This window comes from Pelodiscus sinensis, chromosome 4 (genome assembly GCF_049634645.1).
Source record: "Pelodiscus sinensis isolate JC-2024 chromosome 4, ASM4963464v1, whole genome shotgun sequence".
In the NCBI taxonomy this organism is placed as follows: domain Eukaryota; kingdom Metazoa; phylum Chordata; order Testudines; family Trionychidae; genus Pelodiscus; species Pelodiscus sinensis.
The window spans coordinates 120,718,898-120,738,179 of NC_134714.1; the positions used below are offsets into that span (position 1 = coordinate 120,718,898).

Genomic DNA, 19,282 nt, shown 5'->3' on the forward strand with positions numbered 1-19,282 from the left:
CGGCTCACACGGGAGGGGGGGGGGGGACTCAGTCGCGCTCGGCGGCGACTCGGGCGTGGGGACCGTTCGGCTCGCGCTCGGCCGCTTTCGGAAGGACTCGGGGAAACTCGGAGGATCCTGGGGCAGCGCCGCGCCCCACCCGGGGCTCTCAGAGCCGGGCTCGGGTGAGATCGGAGAGGACTCGGGTCGGGTTCGGCTCCTCTCTCGGCCCCCGGCTAGCGCCGCCTCGGGCGGGCTCGGATGGAGGACTCGGACTCGGCGGCGAAGCAGCTGGGCTTGGCCGAGGCGGCGGCGGTGGCTGCGGCGGCGGTGGCCGCAGCAGTGGCCGCGGAAGGATCCGAGCACCAGCGGGCGGAGGCGGCGGGCTTGGAGGCGGAGCCCGAGGAGGAGGAGGCAGCGGCGCAAGTGACGGCGGTGACCGTGATGGCGGCGGATGCCGAACACATCGAGATGGGAGCCGAATCCCTGCCGAGCGCGGACGAGGCCGCCGCCGCCTTCGCAGGTTAGAGCGCGGCGGCGCATGCGCACAGAGCTCCGCGGCGCGCCTGCCGCTGCCTGGGCAGGGGATCCGCCCGCGGGCGCGCGCCAGGCCAGAGGCTTGTGCGGGAAGGCGCGCGGCCGATCTGGGCTTTGTTGTGTCCACGTGCCGCGGTGGTTTCACCTGCACGGAGCTAGTCGCGGTCAGCTGTGTGCCCCTCCCCCCCCCGCCTGGGGCGTGTCCGTGCTTTTGACCCCACGGCAGACACCGCCAGCTTGTGTCCTGCCCATCCCCTGACACTGTGCTACTTGGCACGGGACAGCCCTGTTCAGACATTGAATGCTCACAGCGCCCTTCTGAAGAGAGGCAGCAGAACTTGATTTCATTTACAAGCTTGATACCTGCAATAGAGGTTTAAACAAAGACCTTAACTAGATGGCCCTTCCACATCATAATGACATAAACGCCAAGCATGGGTACTTACATTTACAGAGATATAAATACTTAGTACCCACTCTCCCAGCTTCATTTAGCATGGACACTGTAATTGACCATTTTTTCCCTCTCTTTCCTTTCCCTCTCTTTCTCTGCTATTTATTTGCAACCTGGACCTATTAACTCCATTCATCTGAAGAAGTAGGTTGTGCCCATGAAAGCTCATGATGCCATCTGCAATTGTTTTTAGTCTCTAAGGTGCTGCAGGACTACTTGTTTTTTAAGTTTCTTCAGTTACTGACCAACATGGCTACCCCTCTGAATCAGTTATCTTTGTTTTACAGCTGTGGGGCAGAGCAGGGAAGTAATATCTCACCACACAGCAAATAATTAGCAAATTCAGAGTTAGAGCTAAATATTGTCTGGCTAGTCCCAATCTTTTGCTATGATTGCCAGTTTTGGTTGGACTTATTCCTGGAGAGTTCATTACATGACCTGTACATTCCAGAATAATCCTGCAGGGTTGGTGACCCTACCTGTCAGCTAATATTACCTTCACAAGTATACTATGCACTATTTTCCCCCTCGTATGGTAAAATGAGCAAGATTCTTCTTTCTGCACGTGAGATATTGGCTTTGACCTTGTGCTCATCCAGTGTACAAAGATCTCTCATTGGGAGTTTAGCCTCCTGAAATAAATGCAGAATATTTGAGACAAGATATGCCATGCATCCCGAAGAGGTGACTTTAGCCCATAATCAGTCTTGATAGAATTCATTTGTAAATAATTTATAGTGTTTTCAAGTGATTAATCATGATTAATTTTTTAATCATGAGATTAATTGTGTACTCCCCTTTGAAATACTGTGGTGACATTTCAAAGGAGCAGCGCTGCAGAAGCCTGGGATCAGCTGGAGTCCCCATCCGACCCCAGGTTCAGTGCAGCTGCCCCTTTGAAAGGCTGCCCTGGCATTTCAAAGGGACAGCGCTGCATGGAGCCCGGGTTCAGCTGTAGTCCCCAGCTGACCCCGGCTCCATGCAGTGCTGCCCCTTGGAAATGCCTCCACCCTGCCATTTCAAAAGGGCAGAGGCAGTGCTGCAGGAGCCTGGGCAGTGTTTCAAAGGGGGCAGTGCTGACTGGAGGCCCGGGTTAGCTGGGGAATCCAGCTGATCGCAGGCTCCTATTGAGCTACCCCTTTGAAACACCATAGGGGCAGTGCCGTGGAAATGCCTGCAATTAACGTGTTAATTTTTTTAATGCATCAATTGTGCTCTGTGTTAATCACAGGTGTTAATGTGCGTTAATTGACAGCCCTAATAATTTAAGTGGTTAATATCAATGTTTATTTTAATATTTATTTTAGTTTTTATTTAAATTTTCATAGTTGTGGGAAATTAAGAGGGATCAGGCAGTAATTGTTTAATGACAATAGACACTGATATTCAAAAAGTAAAGCTTTACAACTATTAAGAAGGAAATTATGAACATCACTCACCAAAATATATAAAGTGAATATTCTTAAGATGTAAATTCATTATCAAGCAGCATATTTCTTACTTTGAAATTTACAGATAGGCAAATATGATGAAAAATATTTTTCATCAGTTTGTGTGTGTGTGAGAAAAGTAAAATCATGTACTGATAAAAATCTAATATGTTCAAAGTTACCCGTAACTTACTGTCAATCCTGATGTATGTCTTTCTGGCTACATCTAGACTGGCCCCTTCTTCGGAAGAGGCATGCTAATTTCTAACTTTGGAATAGGGAAATCCGCGGGGGATTTAAATCTCCCCCGCGGGATTTAAATAAACATGGCCGCCGCTTTTTTTCCGGGTTGGGGAAAAGCCGGAAAAGAGCGTCCAGACTGGTGCGATCCTCCGGAATAAAGCCCTTTTCCGGAGGATCTCTTATTCCTACTTGCAAGTAGGAATAAGATCCTCCGGAAAAGGGCTTTATTCCGGAGGATCGCGCCAGTCTGGACGCTCTTTTCCGGCTTTCCCCAACCCGGAAAAAAAGCGGCGGCCATGTTTATTTAAATCCCGCGGGGGAGATTTAAATCCCCCGCGGATTTCCCTATTCCAAAGTTAGAAATTAGCATGCCTCTTCCGAAGAAGGGGCCAGTCTAGATGTAGCCTCTGAGTTGTTTTTCATGCCTTTCCATTCCCAGAATACAAAAATCCTTATTTATATATGCCAGGAAATATGGCAGCAGGCTTCAAACTAAGTATTTTGTATATGATCTGAACAGCTTTTACTTTACAAATGTTGTATGTAGCTGTGTTAGTCCCAGGATATTAGGCAGGAAGAAGAGCTCTCTTGTGGCTTGAAAGCTTGTCTCTTTCACTAACAGAAGTTGGTCCAATAAAAAATATTGTCTCACCCACCTTATCGCTCGCCTTTACAAGTGTGTCAGACTCAGAGATCTTGTGCTTTGGGAAGCACCACTTATATGCCATAAAACACCTATCTTGGATTCCCTTAGTTACAGGAGGGAACCCTTACAGGGGCTGAGTTAGGGAGCATGAAGGGCCATATGACCTCCAGATGCTGTGAGTGGGGAGGGGCAGGCCAGAAGCTGGAGGAGAGGAGAAGGATTGCTGGAGACAGCTAGTGCCCCATATTCACCAGCTGCGCTGCTCTGGGAGAAAAAATTTCCAGAGAGAACTTCAGAAATGGAGCTGGGAACATCCTCTGTGGATGATCTGATTCTTGAGGAAGGGAGGAGGCAATTGGGAATAATACCAGAGGGCAGGAGAACAAATTGTATTTTTCCCCATTTAGCTTTAGTCAAGTTGTGTGGATACAATAGTATATTAAGTTCACTTCTGTTTTATGTTGTAGAAGTGACCACAGTAACCGTAGCCAATGTGGGTGCCTCTGCAGACAATGTCTTCACCACATCTGTTGCAAATGCTGCATCTATATCTGGACATGTGCTGGTAAGTTAAGGATTTTATTTTTTCTTAATCCATTGGAATGTTGGGGGGGTCTTTAGAGAAAATACTGTATATTTTTCCCACCACTGAGCAGAATTAATTTTCGTATGTGCACCTATGTGGAGGTGATATGTGACAAATCACATTCATATTGGTGCACATAATAAAATTCATGTGGTGGGAGTGGGACCAAGAGGTTCTGAGTATGAGACGGGGCTCAGGGCTTTGGCAGAGGTCTGGGGTGCAAAGTCTCTGGCTGGGGTGCAAGCTCTGTAATAGGGTTGGAAATGAGGGGCTTGAGATACAGGAGGGGGTACAGGCTCAGGGCTAGGAGTTGAGGTGCAGAAGGGGAATACAGGCATGGGATGAGGGCTTTGGGGTGCAGAAGGGTGATCAGGGATGGGGGGATTAAGGTGGGTCTGGGGCTCGGGTTTACCTTGGTGGCTACCTGCTGGGGATTACAAGAAGGGCCCCTTTCCCCTAGCTATGGTAGCTTGGTGCTGAGGCCAGCGTGGAGGGTCTCCCCTCTGAGCAGCTTCTAAGCATGGGGAGAGAGATCTCTCCCTGATGCAGCGCTGAGCCCCTGCACAGGGCTTAATGGGAAGCTGTGCAGCCTTGCAGCCAGGGGCAGATGACTGTTTTGCGGGGCCCCGGGCAGCGTAACTCCGCGGGGCCCCCCCTTTGCCATGGCGCATGCGTGGGGCTTTTTAAGCGCGGGGCCCGGGGCAGCTGCCCTGTTCGCCCTGCCCTATATCCGCCCCTGCTTGCAGCTTAGGGTGAACTCAGCCCTTTGATGAGCCCTGTCTTATATCTCAGGATAAGTAAGACTCAGGTTTTGGTAAGAGCAGAAGGGGACTCTTAATTGCAACATGCAGGAATTTGAGTTATACAGCTAGATCGCGCTGACTAAATCCCTCCCATGTAGCGCTGGTGAACTGAAGTGCGTAGCCTTGGACATGGCCAGAATTTGGTTGACTTTAAAGCATACACACTGATCTAGCTACTGTCATACTGGTTAGACTTGTAGGGATCCAGAGAGAAGAGTCAGAGAAGCATAAACATAACTAATGTTTGAATTATGTTAAACGAAACTTTTTTTTTTTTTTTTTAAGTCTGGCAGAACAGCCCTTCAAATTGGGGACAGCTTGAATACTGAAAAAGCCACTCTGATAGTGGTTCACACAGATGGCAGCATTGTAGAAACCACAGGGCTGAAGGGGCCCTCTGCACCTCTCACGCCAGGTATCACACAATGCTGCTCTGGTTTCCAACTGTCACTTAGGAGGTTAGACCTATACATCCCATTTCTGTATTTGGAACTACAGCCTCTCTCCGAGTTATGAACGAGTTACGGACCAAATACTTGGCCGTAACTTGAGCTATTCGTAATTCAGACACCATTGAGTTACACGTGACCGTGCTGTAAAATCTTGCCTTTTCTTTGTTATTCTCATGATCACTTGTTTCCGCATTCCATCCAGGCAGATGAATTTTTCATTGTAGCTATTGATATTGGAAAAGAATTTCAAGATTGATTGCAGTGCAGACAGTCTCCTAGTTCTGGACTCATTTTTATTTTAACCTTTGCAAACAGTCATGATTCCACCCATGCATTGAATGTTAAGATAGTACTGTTTCTTTGCCTCTAAAGATTATTTCTTTTATCATTCAAGTGGGTGCACTGCATTGCAATTTCCTTTCTATACACAAGGTGGAGCAACAGTTCTTTAACATTGAAAGTCAGAAACCAATTATGGAAAATACCTAATACATCCATCCTCCCTGAGCCAGTACAATTTTAAATGACTCAAGTAAGAACATGAAAACGGTTGTGCTGGGTCAGATCAATGGTTCATTTAGCCCATATCCTGTCTTCCAACAGCGGCCAATGTCAAGCGTTTGGGGGAATGAACAGAACATGTAATCATCAAGTGATCTATCCCCTGTCTCATGTTCCCAATGTCTGGCAAACATAGATTAGGGAAACCATCCCTGCCATCCTGGCTAATAGCTATTGGTGGACCTATCCTCCATAAATTTATCAAGTTCTTTTTCTAACCCTGTCAGTGACTTGGCCTTCTCAATATCCTCTGGAAAGGAGTTCCACAGATTAACTATGTATGAAATAATGGTAGTTTTCGTCCTTTTCTTTAGAGATTATTTCGCTGCCTGTTTGAACTCACTGTTATGATACATTTCCTAATGTACACACAAAAAATGAGAAATGACCGCCTAGGAAAGAGTATTGTAGATAAGGATCTGGAGGTCACAGTGGTTCACAAAGTAAATAGGACTTAACAGTGAAATGTTCAAAAACAGCAAATATAATTCTAGGATGCATTAGCAGGAATGTTTTAAACAAGACACATGAAGAAATTCTTCTACTTCTCTGTGCTGATTAGGCCTTAACTGGGGTATTATGAAGAAAGTCTAGAGGAGAACAACAAAAATTATTAAAGAAAACATAACTGAGGGAAGATGAAAAAATTGGGCTTGTTTAATCTGGAAAAGAGAAGACTAGTGGTGGGGGGTCATGATAACAATTTCAAAGTACGTAGAAGGTTGCTACAAAGAAGAGGGTAAAAAATTGTTCTTTTTAACCCCTGAAGATAAGACAAGAAGCAGTAGTCTTAAATTCCAGAAAGGAAAGTTTAGATTGGGCATTAGGAAAAACTTCATAGCAGTTAGGGTATTTAAGTACTGGAAAAAAAATTTCAAGGGAGGTTGTGGAATCTTCGGAATTGGAAGATTTTAAGAACAGATTAGACAAACACCTGGTCTAGTTATGATGTTATCCTACCTTGAGTGCAGAGGATTTGATTGGATAACCTATTAAAGTCTCTTCCAGTCTTGTACTTCTATGATTTAGCATCCTTTATTTTCTGTCCAGTAAGTTTCATAATATTATAACTAGGGTTCCTAGAACCACCATAAACAATCTAATTGGCTGGAAAGGTGCTGTTAATATAGTCTAGATTAAATTACGTGTAATTTATTATGTATCTCTGTTAATTTCTTTTCTTAACCCAAAGGTCCTCAGTCTCCTCCAACTCCTTTAACACCTGGCCAAGAAAAAAATGGCACAAAGTATAACTGGGACCCATCGGTGTATGACAGTGAACTCCCTGTGCGATGCCGGAATATCAGTGGAATCCTATATAAAAACAGGCTTGGCTCAGGTAAAAAGGCTGTTTTTGCCTCCCACGAGGGATGGAGGGCAACTCCTACATCTTCATCTGGTGCATATTTGTTCTCATTGTGCTGCTCTTAAAAACCTGTTATGAAAGGAAGGAAGAATTTCAAAACCAGTCTTCTCCCTTTGGACATTGCTCTTCTTGGGTGCGTTGGCCTCTTGCCACCCCACTCTGTTTCTTCAGAGAGTAGGAAGCCTGACTCCCAGGATACATCTACACTACTAGTTTTCTTGGCAAATAAATATGCTAATGAGTACATTTGCATGAGTCAATCTCATTTGCATATTTTCTGTGGATCTGTTTTTGTGCTAGGGGTTTTTGCGCAAAAACAGATCCTCAGAAAATATGCAAATGAGATCACAACTCATGCAAATGAGTCTCTCATTAGCATATTTTTTGCTGAGAAAATTCGTAGTGTAGACGTAGTCCCACACAGATTCTTCGGCTGTGTCAGCAGCTCCCTTATTCTTTGTTGCATCTGCTGAATCTTGACAGAGCCACAAGCTGTACAGGGGCACTGGAACTGCCTGCCTGCAGATTCAGGTTCCCGTAGTTGCCCTGTTCACATATGGAAGCTTTTTTTCACAATTATAAAAGCTAGAAACTGAAAAATAAAAGTAAAGGAGAGCACTGTTTCTGGAGCAGTTGATGGTATATGCCATGGATGAGCATTCATTCAGCATGGCTCTAGGTACTAATGAGAGTAGGATGTTGATCAGCCTAAGTATACACACATGAGCAGGAAGTATTGATCTGTGGTTAACTGGTGGTAAGCACTGGTTAATACAGCCAAAGTCTTAAATGAGTACAGTTATTTGAATGAAGGGGGGAATTACTAGAATAGTGTGCCACATGGTTACGTGGTATGGATTAATTGCTTCATCACTTGATGGTTTCAGTGCTTACATCTTCAGAAAAGTGAAAGTTATTCTTGGCTATCTCTTGTCTTGTTTCAGGAGGGCGTGGCCGATGTATTAAGCAAGGGGAAAACTGGTACAGCCCTACAGAATTTGAAGCCATGGCAGGAAGAGCCAGCAGCAAAGATTGGAAAAGAAGCATCCGCTATGCTGGGAGGCCACTACAGTGCCTTATTCATGTAAGAGCAAGCCTATGCTTGTCTTGAGAGAGAGGGCAGTGTGTCTGATCATGAACTGTCATTAACCGTGATTTGGTTTTGCAGAGAACCAAAGGGTAGAACCCCGGTCATGTTCCCACATTAAGTCAGCCCAAACATTTTGTTAAGCTCAAAAAGGGTTATAGCTTTATTCCAGTTAGATGATGCCATGGGATAAGTTCCAGCACTGAACTCCATGTGGGGAAATGGGAAGCCTTAAAGCGTCCCACCAGCATTACCTCCTTTTAATTCTATAATCTGTTTTACTGTTGTTTGTCTGGGAGCAAGATGTTCCTTTATTAGGTTACTCCAGATATTTTACATCTCAGTGTTAGAAGGGAGGCCCATTTTTGAGGTATTCTTTCTGTGGCATTACTATTAGGCAGTTGGCCAGAGATTCTTTATGCTTTTCTAAACACATTCACTTGCCCTTTGTCTTTGCTTTTGGAGTTGTTCTTCCCTCGGTATATTCCCCACTCTTCCCTTTGTTTCTGAAGAGTTCTATCCAGGGTCTTCAGGGACTGGACAGATTCTCAGGAGAGGCCTGAATCGTTTGCTATTGTATGTTCATGTCTTGAATAGTTTGTGATCTTTTAATGCTGTCCTGGTGTTTCTCAATTCCAGGATGGGATTTTAAATCCTCATGCTGCCTCATGCACTTGTGCTGCCTGCTGTGATGACATGACCTTGGTGAGTTGCAAGTTTATATTCACTAATTTGAAAACATTCCGGCTACGTCTACACTGGCCCCTCTTCCGTAAGGGGCATGTAAATTTCAGCAGTCGTCGTAGGGAAATCCGCGGGGGATTTAAATATCCCCCGCGGCATTTAAATAAAAATGTCCGCCGCTTTTTTCCGGCTTTTAAAAAAGCCAGAAAAGAGCGTCTAGACTGGCCCCGATCCTCCGGAAAAAGTGCCCTTTTCCGGAGGCTCTTATTCTTACTTTGAAGTAAGAATAAGACCCTCCGGAAAAGGGCGCTTTTTCCGGAGGATCGGGGCCAGTCTAGACGCTCTTTTCCGGCTTTTTTAAAAGCCGGAAAAAAGCGGCGGACATTTTTATTTAAATGCCGCGGGGGATATTTAAATCCCCCGCGGATTTCCCTACGACGATAGGTGAAATTTACATGCCCCTTACGGAAAAGGGGCCAGTGTAGACGTAGCCTCCATGTTGGCGTCCGGGTTTTGTAACAGTCAGGCTTGTCACTTGGCCATTGGAGTGTAAGTCAGGAGTAACCTGAGATAGGAAGTGGCTAGGAGTGTTGTGTGCATTGTTCATGATTGGGGTAATGAACTGTCTGTTCAGAGTTGTTCCTTAGATAATAATAGTAAGGAGCTGAGTCCAGGTCCTTTTAGCTGGAGTGGATGTTTTGTGTGAAATGAATGAGCAACATAAGGGGGGTGGGAAGGCAGAAATTAAGTTGGTTAAAGTGGGTAGCTGGTTTGGGAGCATGCTCTTTGCTGAGACAGGCAATATCTTAGCCTTCAGTGTTGACCATCTCTAGCGCTGACCATGGAATGACACCGCCAACTGTACTGTAAAGGTTGAGAGCAAATACCTTAAATATTGTGCACTTTAATTATTCTCCGTGGCCTGGAGAGAAGCAGATACCTCTCCTGTAGTTTTAATTGGCTTTTTGACAAAATGCAGCAGCAGGCGAGCCCAGTGGTTGGTTATCTCTGTCTTCCCCAAGAAGAGCTGTTACATGTAAAACAGTGTGCTCCCAGCTATGTCTGGAGAGTTAGAGCAAACGAGAGCAAGACAAAAAAGGTCTAAGTCTTAATAAGAAAGTGCCTATAGAAACTGCTCATTTCTCTTTGTCTCAGAGTGGCCCTGTACGACTTTTTGTCCCTTATAAAAGGCGAAAAAAAGAAAACGAACTGCCTACAACTCCAGTGAAAAAGGATTCTCCCAAAAACATCACCCTGCTTCCTGCTACAGCTGCTACCACTTGTAAGTTCCCTTCTGGAATAGACCTGTTGGTTCTTTATTAGAGGAGCATTATCATGATAGATAAATCAGATTTTGTCTTTTTTTTTTAGTTTTCCAAATTAATGACATCCTAGGGAATCCAAATAGAAAGGTTTTCGTAAATGTTATTGATTGTTTAGCTTTGGCATGTTATTTTGATTAGACAGTAAAATGAGATTGGTCTGATTAATCAGTTTCATTTCTTGGCTCTCATGCCTGAGCATTGTGTTGCAGTAGTTGGGTTGTAGACTCAGTAGAAAAATGTTTAACACTGTTTCTAGGAAAATAATTTTTTTTTAAAAAAACCTTGAAAATCTTGTGTTTGCTAAAACTTGGGTTGCATTTTTTTCTTGCTGCACAAGAAACCTGAATTTCCCTCCCCATCCTAGTTTTTTGGTCCATTGGGCCATCAAAAACTTTGGAGTCCTCATCTTGTTCTGTAGGGATTTAGAAGTAGATTTTCCAGAACTAGGTTCCTAACACCCGTTGATTTGACTTTCAATAGGAGTTAAGCAGTTGTACTTTCAAAATTTACCCCTTTGTGTTCTGCAGGAGACCCAGGTTCAATTCCCTATGCTGGCCTTTTGCTGTCCAAAAATCAGAATCTAAGCTGTTGGAATGGTCTCTGACCTGGAAGTTTTTAGTGAGAGCTGCTGTCTGGGCCATCTTCACCTTCAAATAGGTTTTTCAGAATATATTAAATTTAACTCTATACAGATACCATGTAATCTTTCTGTATTTTCTTTCCCACTGTTTTTGATTACCAGGATACTTGGGTGTGAAAACAAAGGTTCACTTTCTTAAACAGTCTGCTCCTGTTTCCTGATACCTTCAGTGATGTTGCAGTTAAATTTCTTCCTGGTAGTTAAAGTCTCATTGCTGGATTGCAACATAACTGGTTTGGTTGGGCAGGAAGGGACATATTTCCTGAAAGAAAATTTTTGTTAGCCAAGAAAAATATTTAACTGTCAAAAATAGTGCATGGCAATTAAATGGAAGTTTGGTTAAAATCAAACTGCTTTATTTTTCAGAGAAGAGGTCCAGAATTTGGGTTGACTTGGTCTCTTGCAGAATTCTGTCGATGTTAGTCTGATGATTAAAGCTTTGTGCTCCAGGGGTTCAGAATTTTTTTTTTGTTGATCAGATTTGTTTTAAAAACACAATTGAACAAGTGGTTTTCTGTCTCTCTAACATGCTCAAATAAGCTTCTGAAATAAAGCTGAATCTGTTTGAACAGTGCTAGGAGCAGCCCCCAGTCTTGTAACAGGTCCTTGTGATACTGAAAAATGCTTGCAGATACTCCAGCCTGGAGGTGAAAAGATCTATCTCAACATAAATAGGCATGGGGTGTGTTCAAGATGTGGTTCCTTACCTTGGGCTGATTAGGGGAGTTAAAAAAAATAGGTTATGTTTTAAGATCTTTCTAAGCACCCTAGTACACTGTCTTTGGAATTTTGGTATGGAAAGATTTTGTAACTTTAGCCTTGCACATAGTTCATTGTCTAAAAGTGGTGTCAGTCAGCTTTTAAGGGAAATAAGGTGATATTGGTCTAAAGAACCAAACCATAGTGGAAGTATAATACTCAGACCAGTAATAGCTACTCTTACTAACTTTTCCATAAATTAGAGATCTGCTTTGTTGGATTTCCTGGCCCTATTTCCTTATTTTCTGTGTTGCAACATTACACTCATTTCAAAGTATAATGTAATAGGAATAAAAATGTGTAAAACTCATCTGGGCCCCCAACTTCAGAGATTAAAGTGAGACATAACTTTGGGAAGCTGATGTGTACACAATGAATACAGAAGCCAAAATAAGATTTTTGTTTCCATTTACCATTCTGTGGGATGGAGGTGTTATCCAAATATTGATAACACAGGTCAATTACTGATCTGTGAATTCTGTGACTTAGGATGATTCAGAACAGGGAGATCAACAGCTAAACAACCAAGGCTTCAGAGTTGAGCACTAATTATGAAAGTGCTTCTGCTATTTCCAGTCACCGTGACTCCTTCAGGACAGATCACTACTTCTGGTGCTCTGACCTTCGACCGTGCATCAACCGTGGAGGCCACAGCTATCATCTCAGAAAGTCCATCCCAGGGTGATGTATTCACTGGAGCCACTGGTGAGTCCCCAAAATATGTGTGCATCTTGCAGTAGTTATGTGTGTAGGGTTCTGAATTCCCATTGCAAAAGGGGGAAGGGTTTTGAAAACAGCTGTGAGTCTTTTCTTTAAGGGCTTAACCAAAGGTGTAGATCATTCATTCTCCTATACTCACAATAACACTATCAGCATGAAATCTTGTTAGTTTCATAAAATGAATTAAAAATATTTTTTACTGCACTTACCTTTGTGTCCTCCCTGATACTTTTTGTGTATTTTACAGACCCATCTTCCACTTCCCCCCCCTTCCCCTTTTACTCTGAAAAAACAATCCACAAAAATGTAAAATTGTTTGTGCAATGAAATTGACTGGATGAAAAATGCTGTGACATCTCCAAAGTAAACTGAAAAAATAGCTGTATCCTCCCTCCCCCCCCCACACACACACTCTTAATGCTAATTCAAATAAGGCCTGCACATTGGAATGTAAAACAATCAAGTGAACTAATAGCTCATCTGGCAATTCAAATAGTTCTGGCAGAAGGAACAAATATCAGTTTTAAAAACATACCTAACAACAGCATAGTGTCACTGCTTTAGAGTTTGAGTGAAATCAAGTACAGGTTACATGTATCCTATAATTTTTTTAAATTTCTTCTTTCTGTGTGTTTTTGTAAAACCTGTGGGTTTTCTTTGCCGCCTTCTATGACATGGGGTGTGGGTCACTGTCAGTATTATCTGAATATACTTTACTTAATAATGTCCCTGCCATTGCAAAGGTCTTAAGCACTGGTACAGCTTGGTCCCTCCTGTTTTCTGTGTATGGCACATAATAGTCTATTCTCCTATAATAGTTTTAGTCTCATTTTGATTGTTGGGTTTGGTGTTCACGTGCTTCTGTGTAGGTGGCCTGTGTTACACAGGATGTCAAGCTGAGTGGCCTGGTGATGACTTCTGTGCCTCAAACCTGTACACAACTACCAGCCTGCAAATCACATGCAAAAGATTACAATCTGAAATAGGGATGTAAGAGTTTAATCAGTTAACTGATAAGCCAATGTTCTCATGGGGCCAGGAGCAGCTGCAGCCCTGCAGTATAATCGGTATAATTTTTATTGGCTACACAGTTACTATTTTTATAAATTGTTTACATCCCTGGTCTGAAAGCAAGTTCAGTGGAACTAAAGTTTTATTTGTATTAACCTTGCAATATGTAGAATAGTGGCACTAAAATTTAGTTACCATACTATGGGCAAAAGTTCCGACAGGTCCTAAAGTCTTGCGTGTCCACATTTTGTGCAAACAATTTTGTGTGGCTAAGTTTTGTGGGTGCAAAACTGGTATGGGATGCTTACTTTAAGATATAGCGGCATGGTGATTGAACATGGTGAGATAATGTTTGGGGAACAGTGTGGTATGATAAGAAGGACACTGGAATGGGGTGCACAAGACCTTTGTGCTATTCCTGGCTCTCCTGCTGAGACACCTTGGCAAGTCATTTCACTGCTCGGTGCCTCAGTTTCCCCATCTGTAAAATGGGGATAATGACACTAACCTCCTTTTGTAGAGTGCTGTGAGATCTAATGATGACGAGTGCTATATGAGAACTTCTAATAGTTAAAGCATATTGAAAGTGAAAAATGAGGCTGTATATTGTTGCAGGATAGTTGACTGGTCGCTCCCCTCCCCCCCGCTGCCTCTATCAGATGGAGGGGAGAAAAGGGGAATACTTCAAAGCGGCAGCGCAGCATGGAGTCCAGGATCAGCTGTGTGGTGCTGCCCCTTTGAAATGCCATGGTGGCGTTTAAAAGGGGCAGCGCCACCTTATCAACTAATCGAATAATCACAAAAAATGCATCGATTATTCGATTAGTGAATTTACACGATACTTAACATCCCTAATTCAGAACATTGCAATTTAACCTGTGTTTTCTTACCAGTAGTTATTCTTGGCCCAGTGTCTAGAACACAGAATTGGCAGCCAGGATACCTAGATTCCAATGTCAGCCCCGCCTTTGATTTACTGAGCAAACCCTGAACATCTGTTGCTGTGCCATCTTTGAACCGCACAAAATCTTCATTAAGCATTTTGGAAACTTTGGATGATCTTGACAATATAGAAGCCAGCGTGGAGGGGTGTGGCAACCTTGAAAAGTGAAAGAGGAGACTCACGTGGACTAACAGCGGTCAGAGTTTGGTAGCAATGTCAAATCACACCTCTGTTTAAAGAAGCATTCATAATCCTTACAATTGCTATAGCTTTTGGAAATCCACATCGATTTAAGAACAAAAAAGAAAGTCAAAGCAACGTATAACAAATACTCCTTTTTCCAATAGTACAAGACACTACTGTCCAGCAGCCTTGCCGTGTCAGTCATCCGGAACCTCACTATCCTAGTTACCAGGACAATTGTCAGATTTCACCTTTTCCAGAGGCTGCACTGCCAACATCCCATCCCAAAATAGGTGAGTTTTGTCTCTCTCTACAATAAGCTGCAGTTTATAATAGCTGAGTTGGCTAATGATTGTACAAAGTAAATTTACTCGTATGCTCCTTAGCTGGACTCGGTTAGGAGTGGAAGAGGGTAGAAATCTGTTCTTCCTTGGTGCCTTATAAACCATTTTTGTTGGTTTGTATCACACAGGGTTACAGTAAAATCGCATTTCCTAAGTTAGATAGAGGTTTCCTTTAACACCTTTTCATGAGCTATGTTTTGATGTTGTCACCCGGCTTTGACTGATTTTGACTAATAAAGTCCTGTATTTGAGGTATCCTCTCTGTCTCCAAATACAAATTCACATGCAGCTGACTCTAAAATTTCCATTCCTTTCTGTGGGTCAGCAAGTTTTCATTCTCCTTTTTAGGATGGTTGGGGTTTATTATACAGGTACAGTCTTGTGATTCTATGTCCCTAAATCAATTCCTCATCCATTGACATGAGTCATCCTTTGGGGATAATAATTGTGGTTTAGGAATTTTCACCACAGTTTAGAGATCTATCCCGCTGTGGGACAACGAGCTGAAGAAGGCAAATCATGTTATGTTGAGAAGATGAAAATAAAGATTCCAGATTAATTCATGCATTTAGTGACTTAAAGTTGAGGATAAGGTAGTTTGCTTTTGTGTTTATTTTGCTGTATGATTTTTTGTAGGATTAATAAATCTCAGAAATCTTAATGAAAAATGTATTAGTTGTGTGCAATTTTGCCAAAGTTATGTGAATGTACTTCCTGGTATGGAAAAAGATGTAGCCTTTTTTGGTATCTTACTGTACATTAAGGATGTTAAAATGGTTTCCATCAACTATTCGATAGGCACTTCCACATTCCTCCTTTGAAATGTATAAGAGTCCCACTGACTCCGGGCAGCACACGTTGTGCCCACTTTGAAATGCACAAGAGTCCCCAGTGGGAGCTCTTGTGTATTTCAAAGCCATGGAGCCCGGGGTCAGCGGGGGATTCAGAGTCCCCCGCTGACCCCGGGCTCCAGGCGTTCTGGGGAAATGCCGTGGGGAGCCCGGGGTCAGCTGGGAGTCCTCGGATCAGCTGTGCAGTGACCACTTTGAAGTACTGCTTCCCCCCATCCCCTTTGCTGCCTTTATCTTATAGAGGCAGCAAATGGGTAGTGGGATATCAACCAGTTGACTAGTCTACTAGTCTTTAACATCCCTACTCTGTATTGTGGGAGTTTTGGGGAGGAGTAGTGGAGTTATGCCACAGATGCTACAAAGTTCCTTCCACAGGACATCTGCTTTGTCTCACCTGGAAGAGTTCAAAAATAGTTTTGTAAAAGCTTATTGTGCTGCTTTTTACATTGTACTGGTTTCCTTAACTGGCCTTGAAAGTTGTAGCATGGACAGAACATTAGAATCAAACTTTAAAAGATAGCACAGTAGATTTTTTTCCTTCAAAAAAGTGCACACCTAAACCTGGGTTTTCCAGGTACCTGCTCTGCCTCTTCTGGAAATCTAACCTTTAATGTCAGAGACAGACAACCAATAGACACCTGAAGAAGAACTCTGTGTAAACTCAAAAGCTTGTCCTTGTCACAAGGCATAAAGTCTAGGGAGGGAGCCACACCCAATCCTGCTCAACCCCAAACTCTGCTCCATCCCTTGACCCACCCTTGGCTCCTAGCCAAGGCTCTGTATCCTGCTGTGGCTCCAGCACCTGTCCGAGACCCCAACTGCAGCTGTAGACCCTTACCCTATCCATGTCCTTCCCACTTCGCCCTCCACTTAGGAGCTGCAGGGCACAGACTGGGGATAGGGGGAGCACAATCCTGAAAAGTTTGGGGGCCACTGTTTTAAAATGAAGCTGGCTAACAAGCATACAGTGAGCAAGTACTTTGCTCTGGCTGGTTGTTGGATTAGATGACCTAATGGACCTAATTTCTGATTCTATGAAGCCATCAAGATGAGCCAAATGGATGTGTATTCATGTGATATCTAATTAAATGCTTTGGTTATTGACATCAGGAGCTGAAGGTGAACAGTTTTTAAGACCTTTTATTAATTATCTTGTTAGAATAAAGGGATATGCGAATACAGAAATGAGCCAAGCAGCTTGTAAACCAGAAGTAAAAACTAATTTCCTCTTCTCTTTTTAACCCTCATCAGGCTTTTCTATATTTTAGTGCTTTGATCAGATAATCTGAAATCCAAGTTACAAAGCAAAGATTTGATAACATAATTACCAGGCAACTCATTCTTCAATATTTGCCTTCTGTTTTGACAGAAGTTGGGCTTTGGCACAGTCTGATGGTTGAGATATTTCAGGACAGGAAGCATGTCTTCAAAGCCTTTATTCACGTGTTTTGGAGTTGGGGCCTGTAATACAAGATGTTACAATAACAATATTTTTAAAGCAAGGTTAGGCCACTACTGGTCAATTTGTAGACATGTGAGAACTTTTGTTAACTGCACAGATTTTGCAGCTAGGTGGCTCACTTGTGTGCAGTGTAGGGTACCTTTTTAATATGCCGTGTTTCCCAGTTGGTGCTCCGCGGAACCCCAGGGTTCTGCGGAGCACAACGAGGGGTTCCGTGAGGAACCGGCGCTCCCCCGCCCCCTCTGAAAAAGAGAGAGAGAGCCGGCTAGCCAGCATGGAGCTGGTCCCGACCCCGCGCGCGCGTCCTCCTAGCCCGGCCCCAGAGCGTCTCTTCCCCGGACCTGTCCCTGCTGTGTGCGACCTTCCCTGAAGGTAAGCGCCGGCCCCGGGAGCGCTGCAGATTGGCCGCCCGCGCTCTGTGTGGGGGGCGCTGGCCCCGGGCTCGTGGCACTTGGGGGGGGCCCACCCCCGGGCGCACAAGTGTCCCCGCCCTCTGGCGCCCAGTGGGCGAACGGCTACACCCCCTGGCGCTCGGCAACCTCCAGTGGTTGGGGACCACTGCACCAAAGGGTCAGGGGTGGAAGAGAGACAATTGCCAGGGGGCCAAGCACAGACAATGAGGAAAAGGGCAGGAGGGGAGAGGAGGTGTCAGTGGGAGGGGGACAGGGTGATGCTGGGAGGGGAGAGGGTAAGAGCATTGGGGGCTAGAGGGGTGAGGGGAGGTGCTGGGAGAAGGCTTGAAAGAAGGGGTGGGCATGAGGAAGGCTGGGTTGGAGCAAGTCATGTGAGAGGGCAGAGGGGCATGAGGGGAATGGGGGCAGAGGGTGGTGAGGGGTAGGCATCAGGGAAAAATGGAGCAAAGGGGGCAGGGGAAGTGAGGGAAGGGGGAGGCACCAGGAGGGTGCAGAGGTAAGAGAAGGTGCAGGTGCCAGGGGATTCTGGGTGGGAGGGACCACCATCAGAGGAGCGACGCAGAGCAGGTTTGTAGAGGGAGGTGTTAGAATAGGGGATGAGGAGGGGTAGCTCACATGATCACAGTGGGGCTACTGGAGAAGTGGGCACAGGGAGGAGAGAAGGGCTGGTGGAAGGGGGCAGGTTGCAGGAGGGCTGAGGACAGTGAGAAGAGCAGGAGTCAGGACAGCAGAGGAGGGTGAGGAGTCGGGGGGCAGCAGGCACCAGGGGAGCTGTCATGACAGCAGAGAGAAAAGGTAAAGGTTTTAAAATATTTATTAATAACTTGGGTGGCACATCCAAACAATCCACATGAACTCAATACTGGTGCACAACACAAAATTCATTTTGCTCATGTGAGGAAACTCTTAGGCTATGTCTACACTGGTTGTTTCTTGTGCAAGAACACATCCACTCTTCCATGTGCGAGCTGTGCTTTTGCACAAGAGCATCTATGGCAGTGTGGACACTCTCTTGTCCAAGAAAGTGCCGATGGCCATTTTAGCCATAGGGCTTTCTTGCTCAAGAAATTCATGTTGCCTATCTACACTGGCCTCTTGCGCAAGAATAGTTGCTCAAAAGGGCTTATTCCTGAGTGGGAGCATCGTAGTTCTTGTGGAAGAAGCCCTGATTTCATACATGAGAACGTTAGTGTACTTGCTCAAGAACACATGGCCAGTGTAGACAGGCAGCAAATTTTTGCGCAAGAGCGGCCGCTTTGGTGCAAGATCGTGCCAGTGTAGACACAGCCAAGGGGAGGGAGGAAGGCAGGGGCAGGGAATCAGCACTGGCTCAGCATGTCTACATGGTTTGGGGGAAGGTGCAGGGAAATTGAGCTCATCTGGGTTGCAGAATGGGGAGGTCTGGGGAGCTGGGCTGGGCGGTGGTGTGGTGTGGTGTGTGTGTGTGTGGGGGGGGGGGGTGTGGAGCTCAGAGCTCAGTTTGACTGCAGGAGGAGGGAGGTGCCGGGAACCGGGGCTAGACTCAAGGGGAGGGAGAGACAGGGAATCGGCTCTTGGCTCAGCAGTTTTGTGGGGCTTGGAGGAGGTGCAGGGAAACGGGGATCAGCAGTGCTGTGGGGGGAGGCATGCAGTGAACCAGTGGAGGGCTCAGCTGGGCTGAGGTGGATGGGGAAGGGCATACAGAACAGACGGGCAGCTCAGCTGGGCTGTGAGGGGCTTCAGGGAACTGGTGCTGCACTCCCTTGGATTATGAGGGATGGTTTTGGGGGAAGTGCAGGGAACCAGCAGGGGTGGGCAGCTTAG

General features: G+C 45.0%; 1 protein-coding gene across 6 annotated transcripts in view; it reads left to right on the forward strand.

Moving 5' to 3' along the window:
• Positions 1–240: 240 nt before the first annotated feature.
• Positions 241–19,282, forward strand: part of DEAF1 (DEAF1 transcription factor) — a 44,755-nt gene continuing 25,713 nt past the window's right edge. For all 6 annotated transcript variants that reach the window (XR_012903684.1, XR_012903683.1, XM_075928249.1 and 3 more), the window contains exons 1-9: positions 241–502; positions 3,757–3,854; positions 4,964–5,093; positions 6,884–7,030; positions 8,002–8,141; positions 8,784–8,849; positions 9,984–10,110; positions 12,129–12,257; positions 14,574–14,702. Coding sequence is in view for 4 of the 6 variants with exons in the window: in XM_075928249.1 (XP_075784364.1) it covers positions 241–502; positions 3,757–3,854; positions 4,964–5,093; positions 6,884–7,030; positions 8,002–8,141; positions 8,784–8,849; positions 9,984–10,110; positions 12,129–12,257; positions 14,574–14,702 (1,228 nt within the window). In the remaining 2 variants the exon portion in view is untranslated. The remainder of the gene's footprint in view (positions 503–3,756; positions 3,855–4,963; positions 5,094–6,883; positions 7,031–8,001; positions 8,142–8,783; positions 8,850–9,983; positions 10,111–12,128; positions 12,258–14,573; positions 14,703–19,282) is intronic.